General features: G+C 38.7%; 1 protein-coding gene across 1 annotated transcript in view; it reads right to left on the bottom strand.

Moving 5' to 3' along the window:
* MFSD2B (major facilitator superfamily domain containing 2B) overlaps positions 1 to 8,272 on the bottom strand; it is a 32,194-nt gene that overhangs the window by 13,098 nt on the left and 10,824 nt on the right. The window contains 3 exon segments of the mRNA XM_019613321.2: positions 1,715 to 1,893; positions 4,634 to 4,712; positions 6,186 to 6,309. Of these exon segments, the coding sequence (XP_019468866.1) occupies positions 1,715 to 1,893; positions 4,634 to 4,712; positions 6,186 to 6,309 (382 nt within the window).

The following is an 8,272-nucleotide window of genomic DNA, read 5'->3' as shown; positions in this document are numbered from 1 at the left end:
AAAACCAACCAAACAAAAAACTCCCCAAAAAACTCACAAAAAATGAACACTTGCCTGCATGTAAATAGGGAAGTGAAATGAGTAAAATAAAAGAAATAAGCAAACACTCACATACTTTTTATCCTTTGATTAAGTAAGCTTGCAAAACAGTATTTTAGAAGCTGTAGAAACAGTGTTAAAAGGAGGATATAACCAAGAACAGATTTGTTAGAAATGGTGGTATCTTTAATTAAATCAACCTATACAGTTGGGGAAAAAAAGACAGAGAGACAACCTTACAGTCCTACTTCTTCAGATCTGAAATAGAAGCAGATCTGAAATGTTTGTCTGCCTAAATGCTTCTGCATTGTTTCTCAGTGTTAGGAGGTAGTTGAATTAAAAATATTGCTTCTACTTACAAACTTTTACTAGTTCAGACTTAGATTTTTTCTTTCCAAAGGAAAAAAAAGACTTGCATTGTGAAGCTTCTTCCTCTGTCTCCCTTTTATGTCCAAAAGCACAGGAAAGAACATGTGGTTAGAAAGAAAATAAATCAAAATCATTTTTTTATTATTTTCCTTAAAAGCCACTTAGGAGATTTGAAAGTGGAAGTTGGTGATTATGGCATAAAGCAAATTCAGAGGAATCTGCTGTGCAATGAAATTCAGCTTGCTCTGCAACTCCTCAAGCTACTTGTCTCCACAATTCACAGATCTGTAATAGCACAGCAGTTTTCTACAGCAAGCCATTGTCCACTAGAAGCTAAAAAGGAAGAAAGAATGATGTTCTGTGTCTTGTTAAAACATGCACTAGAAGTTACCTAATGAGCAGCTTCAAAAACATTTTAATCATCTATAAAATGGCACTGCCACTTAGAAAAGCAGCTCAGATCTCCCCAGTCAGTTTCTCAAATAATTTATCTGAGAAGACGTCCGATGGTCTGTGCCAACAAAAAGAGAAGTAGGAGAGAGCAGTGTCTGAGATGGGGGGATGCATGGGTTGGTCACCTTCCTGTGCTGGTGCCAAGGTATACAAATTCAAAGTGTTTGTGGAATGTCTTTAGCTTGTGATTTTTCTGTTGCTGAAAAATGGTAATAGTAGTGATTAAAATACAGTAAGCAGAGCACTGGCTACAAATACATACATCCTGATTTTACAGATACATACTTCCTGATTTGCAGCGTGCAGCTGAGATTAAACTGAGGTCAAAGAAGGCTTCTTCATGGAGAAGTGCTCCCAATTATTCCCTGTTACCAATCATTTACTATCAACTGTCTTTTGTACTTTCACAAGAATATGGATTCCAAGTAGGATTTACAGCTTCTTGCATGTACCAGCCATTAATTTTCACACCAGATGCCTACTACTGCTTTGAAAAGCAGTTTTGCTGAACTGAAAGATTCTGCTACAGCCTCTTTTTCTTACTGTTTCTATTTTAAACCGTAGATCAGCCTCTAGTGAAAACAAAGTGTAGGTACCTACCTTCTAGTTACTTCACAGGTCAGTATCATCAGTAAAACTCCTCAGTATAATTCTGCTGTCACAGTGAGAACAGGCTGCAAATACAACGGATATGAAGCCTTGTTCTTCAACAAGGCAATTGCCTCAGCTCCAGCACTGCTGGCTTCAAGGAAGTCATGTTCATGCTTATCCAGCTGGGTAATGCGATGTGGTCTTACAGGAAAAACACACTCCTCTCCCTAAGAGATTTTAGCATGCTCCCATAGGCACTTACTTGATGAGACAAGGGGTCTGAAGGCTCGGGAAAGCCAGAAGTGCTGTTCAAGGAGGGGGGAGGGCTGGTGGTGTTTACTGGGAGGTTCAAAGTGCAGTGATGAGAGAGATGAGCACTGGCCACAATTTGCCCCTGAAGTGCAGCTCCAACCAAGGTCCCAAGGACTTCCACTGTCATTCCTAAAGAAGGAAGCACAAATGTGTGCTGAGAATGAGAACCTGATTCCTCCACTGTTTACAAGCCTGCTCATGTATCTCACTGAAGAGCAACTTCATTAAAGCAGTACCATTTTCTTTCATATGGATCAGACAGAAAAACAGTACGAAGAACAGCTGAACTGGAAGGTCAGTAACATAATAGTGTTAAGGAAAGAGAATTTTATAACTGGTTTTCTGATCAGCTTTTAGAAGCTTCTATGGGAAAAGCTTTTTTTACACACAGGCTGTGTGATGAGTATGGCTGGGATTAAGAGCTGTAAGGGGATAACACAGAAACATTTCATCTCATGGATAAGAGCTGAACTACAAATCAAATACTGAGTGCCACTTTTTCAAAGCACAACTAGGAGCCATAACATGAGACTTTTCATCTCAAGTTTGACAGTAACTTCATGAAACATTTTGCAAGCCACTTATCTGCTTAGATCTCTGGGCTTCTCTGATGGTAAAATGAAATGATACTTACCTCATGCTTCTATAGGAAATAATACAACTGTAAAGCTCTTGAAAACAGCAGATGCTGTTCTTAACAGCATCATAGGATCATACACTAAAACTCAGAAAATTCATTATAGGCAACAGAGATACAACTAACATGAAACTTATTTACTGAAAAGTACCAGGAGCTGAAAAACAAGCAGATTTCAAAGTTCTTGCGTGCTCAGAATTTACAACGTATTACTTTCCACCTTAGACAGCAAAGCAGATCCTTCAGGAAGTAAGTTATATGTTGGAGTAGGTTTTAATGTGCACAGAATGTAAGCAGGGTTTATCTTAAAGCAACTTTGGAATCCAGTATTTCTGCCATACATTTACAAGAAGGAGTAGGGGGAAATTTATGATAAACAATTCCGCTTGTCTCCAGCAGAGGGTGGTGGATCCTCTGATCCCAACCTCTCGTTTTTCTAAAGTACACTTCGTATTATCAGCTGCTTTTCTTAAAGCAGTTGAAGAATGTCTGAACAATAGACTGCTTCCAAAAATGTCTACGACCAAGAATTAATTCTTTATGAAACCCAAGTAGAGGTAAGAGAAGAGCGTTTAAGTAAGGCCTTGTAAAAAAATGTAAAAAGATTCTTAAGTGGTGCTAACCATTCCAAGACAACTTGTCTACGAACAAATGCTATTTCAAAACACACAAAAACACCAACATTTGAGACGTCAAAATTATGGTTCATTGCACCACTCTAAATTGTCTTACTAGAAGAGCTGTACCTTAGAAAGTTGAAACACTTTTCTGAACAATAAAACGACATTATAAATGTCTCACTCATGGAGGTCAACAGCATTTATGAGCAAGAATTTCACATGCCTGTGAGGCATTATATTGGACTAGCATATAAAACACATTTATTTGAATAACAGCCTCTCAAGACGTAAACTCAGACAACAGAAAATACTATGTGGATTTAGTTAGAATTTCAGCCAGATGACTCAGGATACAGAACCACTGCCAAAGAATATAACACAACTGGAATCTCCTGCTGTTTAGGTCTATCCTCTGACTACTACCTGTGTGATGATAATGCTAATTACAGCTATTCCATGTGGCTGGAGAAGGATGGTACTGCTCAAGGAATACTACATTTAGAATTTCTGACGTGAAATTTTAGGACTTCTGGCTGTATCATTGTGCCTCTGTGGTTTAACTTTCAATATAATCAAGCAATTACGTTGTCTGTTAAAAGGGTTCTCATCACGAAGAAAGAACAGATGCAACAGAAAAGGAAATCAGAAACTGTTCTAAAGCCTGAAGGACAGGCTGGGACAGAGAAAAAATCTTTCATGTGATGTTTCAGCACTCTTTTCTCTTTATCTTGCTTAATGCTGGTAGACTTGAGAGACAGCAGTTACATAATAAAGAAGGCACGAGAACAGAGCTGAAGAGAACAGTAAGGCAAGAAACTGTTCTTACACACAATTTATGGTCTACACAGGAAATCCTGAAAAGATGTTCTTTGCACTTTCTTGATTTGATCAATTTGCTTCAGAGTAAAATCTTCGTCAGGTTTTGATTTTTTAAGAGCTGGAAATTGTCATTCTTTTAATGGATACAGTCTGAGTGCTGGTAATATTTCAGTAAGACCTTTCTTCAAACTACCTGGAATGTGTTAGAGTTAAATAGATATAGATAGAATTAAAAAGAGAGATTTTAATTGGTGTGAACACGCACACAAATTTACTCCTTTTTTTTCTTGGTGAGGTTGACTGCCTTGGTTCTATTTTGCAGAGAAATTTTTCAGAGATTGGGAGGTTTCAGAGGTGGGGATTTTGAATTTACAATGTGAAACACAGAAACCCACAGAAATGCAAACTAAAAACAAATAAATAAACAAAAAATTACTTTGAGGCTTTCTTTAATTAAATGTAGAAGGAGATCAGCCTTTTGTTTTTTACCTCTACAAACCATCCTTCAATGAAATAATTACTCCCTACTGTGGCTTTGGGTAATTTTGTCTTCTGGCTTTGCAATAAATTGAAAAGAGTTCATACCTAATCAGACAGTTGAGACAATAAAACATTCATGTCTCCTATTTAGATAGAAAAATTGTAACCTTTACAGGACAAAATATTTTTCATTGAAGTCTCAAGGAAAAGTCCAGTTCAGGGACACTGAATATTAGGAATTCCCTATAGCTAGCAAATGATTTTAAATAAAACACAGCCCCAGTTCTCATGAAATAACTCATATCACACTCACGGTACGCTGTTGCAGAATCTCTCTCTTTCTGGTCTGTGCTGAGAAACATGGTGAGAGCAGAATATGGTACTTGGAATAACTAGGCAAAAAAAGAACATCATGTAAGACATTTCAGAGTAGATGCTTTATTTCACTGATATCCAGGAAAACGGTTTAATGCAACATTAGGATTCCCCTATTTAGAATACTGCATCTGTTAGCACAAAGACCTGTCTTTTCTTCCTGATTCGTAAGTGTATATGAGGAAAAATAATCTCTGTTATAATACAAATAATAAGTAACAAGTAAACAAGAGGGTTTACCTTTATGCTGTATTCCTCTAGTTTCCATGGGAAAAAGTTCTTTATAATCAGGCTATAAAGCATCTAGTTTTATTTGCAATAGGAGAATCAGTTTTCTAGCTTGAGCTAACTAGCAGGAAACAGAGCCATAATGAAGACAATCCAGCATTCCACCTTATTAAAGCCAAAAAACTGCATAATTTCCCAAATATTTCAATATCTCTTTCACTGTGTGATTCTTCAAATGCCTGGGAACTCCTTTTTCAAACTATGATCCAGTGAAATTCAACCACCTTTCACCCTGCTACATTGCAATGCAGGTGCCTCACTACCAGTCTTAGCCTGTGAGACACTGCATGGCACTGAAGATACCTTGTTTCACCTTGATATCTGCTACAAGGCAGAACCAGGTGATACACTCCTCCATGTACTGCATAGAATCATTGAAGAAGTTCCCTGGGGCCTTCTAAAATAATGGCTTCTATGTACATACTGCACATCATGTAACACAGTGCAAAAATTCATGTGCTCAAGCACTTCTATCCAGGCATAAATATAATGATGACTACTACCAGTGCTATTTCAGCTTTGGGATTCTTTGCCTTTCACCTTGACAAAGAGCATCCAGAATTAGAGCCACAAAGCTGTTCGTCTCTTATTCTGCCCCTGACAACAGAAGTTACAAGAAGCTGGATGTCTAACTGCAATTTAGGAATCTAAATGTTTCTGTGGATTTATGCAAGAATGAACCGAGTGTCTAAGGCCATCAGACTAATTTTCCAAAAAGCTGAGATGGTTTCTGACACCATATTTCCCCAAATGTGCTTTGGGGGAAGTATGCTCCCCTTTCTCCTTTCCCCTTTCTGATCAGCCTGGTCTGGTGGTTGGCAACCCTGCACATAGCAGGAGGGTTGAAATTAGATGAGCACCGTGGTCCTTTTCAACCCAGGCCATTCTATGGTTCTATGATTCACATGCAGGCTTCTCAAACGCCTTGGCACTAAATCACTGCCTTAGCCTCAGCTGCCAGAGAAAGTGACTGGAGGCAATCTGGCTGAATTGCCAAGCCATTTGACAGAGAAAGCCTGGACAGGAACTGTTGACCAGCAGAGAGCTTGATGAAGAGACATCTGCCTAGGCCTTAAAAGATACTAGAAGTTGAAATATAATGAAAAGATTTGCTAACCTCAGTTTACTAAACTGGAATGCAATGAAACAGACAGGAAAAAAAAAGTTACTGCTGAGAACACCGTGACTTGTAACCTACTTACTGTGGTCAGTGCTTGAAAAATGCAGTAGAAAGTCAAGTACCACACAACCCTTCCTGATACAAAAGGAGGCAGGTACCACATGAAAAAGTAGGAGACTACTGTGAAGGGTGTACATGCCAGCATCCTGCAAAGAAAAGGAACACATGCCAACAGTCTCAACATCATGATGGCAAAGCATAGTATGTTTTTCTGCTAATAGTTGATATCGTGCAGTTTGTATTATGTGGTTTTCCAAAACACAATAAAGATGTGATTTTAAGCATTAAATGTACAAATTAAAGTAAAATGTATGCAAATACTTCCACAAAATGGAATAAAATGTCAAATCTGAAGGAAAAGTGATATAGTTCAATTAATATCCTATTCAGAATGGACACAATTGACTGCACATGCACTGTAAAAGCATAACTGCACTGCCTGCCTTAGCAGATGCCTCAGACAACATCTTTGTTAAAAGACTCACTGAGAGCTAAGCCCTCTTGTCACATGTCATAACAAACTTTAGCAATGTTTACATGAGCTTACTGATTATGAAGGATTCCTTGCTCGAATTTTAACTCCTTCAGTTTTCCTCTGAACTTGGCCTCCTCACTGCTACTTCAAACAAATACAAATATGTTGATGTAATTAAAAATGCTGGAAAGCGTAAAAGACAACGGACAGCTCACGGTTATGGTCTGTATCTATCCTGGTATATAACAATTTGCTCCATTTTACTCAACAGTAAAATTCCTAATCACTCGAAACACAAAAGGAGAATCATCTGGTGAGGAAGGTGGCTTAAAAACAGAACTGCAGAAACTTCAATTCCAGACACCTAGCAGTAATTAAATACATTTGGTCTAAGGATTATTTCAGGCAAACAACACTTCAAACTCAATGATATGGAAGAAGTTATCAGATGCTATTATTTCCTAAAAGTCCAAGCTTCAGCAGCATCAGAGCTCTCCCACAGCCTTAAAAACCACATATTAAACAACGTAATTAGATGACCAAGGTTCCAGTAAAAAATACCCAAACACACAAAAGAGAAAAGAGATTAATGCCTTCACAGCAGCACTACCGACATTTGGGGTCAGCTGATTATTTTGCAATCGTGAACTGAAACCATGGCATACAAAAGAGAAACGTGTCAATAGTTCAGTAAAACAATGACTTTCCCACACTGCTCTGTGGGGACGGATGGCATCATTGGGTGCTGAACCTCCACAAGGAAAGTGCCAGGTTCTGCTATTCTCTGCCTCTCCAGTGCTCAGGCCACAGCTCGTTTCCAGCTGGTCAGCAATGGAAAACACAAAGAATGGTAAAATCCTCACACAGGTCAGGGAATCCACCTTCTTCTGTAACGGTGTGAGCTGTTCCAGGCTGCTGTCCAGAGTCACCACAGTGACATTTTTTATGGTCCTTTTTGGTGCAGTTTCTCAGCAATACCTCTCTTAGCAATATTCTTCCCACATTTTCCTTCCCTCATTAATTTCAGTTGGTTTCACTGAACTTGCTGATTTACTGCTGTTAATTCCTTGGACAAAATATTTGACCGGGTTTGTGTATTTTAAGTCAGTGTCTGCTCATGTGTTTTAAACACATTATATACAAGAGATCAGTAATGGCTGATGATTTCCTACCAGGTTAAGTACAGCATTAAGCTATACTTCAACTTTTGCCCACTTTACTGATGTCTGTGCTTTGTAGGCAAACTTTTCTGACTGAACCAATTCTATCACTTCACTCTGGACACTTAATAATAAGGTATTTTTCAACTAGCAGGAGACACATTCTTTTCCTTGCGTAAAAACAATCTGAATGCCAAAGCATAAGAACCAAATTCTCATGAAAAGATTGCCATTACAAAGAAGACAAATAGGAAAAATCTTTCTGGAAATAATCATAGAATCACAGAATCATAGAATGGCCCGGGTTGAAAAGGACCACAGTGATCATCTAATTTCAACCCCCTGCTATGTGCAGGTCACCAACCAGCAGCCCAGGCTGCCCAGAGCCACATCCAGCCTGGCCTTGAATGCCTCCAGGGATGGGGCATCCACAGCCTCCTTGGGCAACCTGTTCCAGTGTGTCACCACCCTCTG

This window comes from Meleagris gallopavo, chromosome 2, assembly GCF_000146605.3.
Source record: "Meleagris gallopavo isolate NT-WF06-2002-E0010 breed Aviagen turkey brand Nicholas breeding stock chromosome 2, Turkey_5.1, whole genome shotgun sequence".
Taxonomy (NCBI): domain Eukaryota; kingdom Metazoa; phylum Chordata; class Aves; order Galliformes; family Phasianidae; genus Meleagris; species Meleagris gallopavo.
The sequence above is the reverse complement of the archived record's forward strand: the minus strand, read 5'-3'. Positions and strand labels throughout refer to the sequence as shown.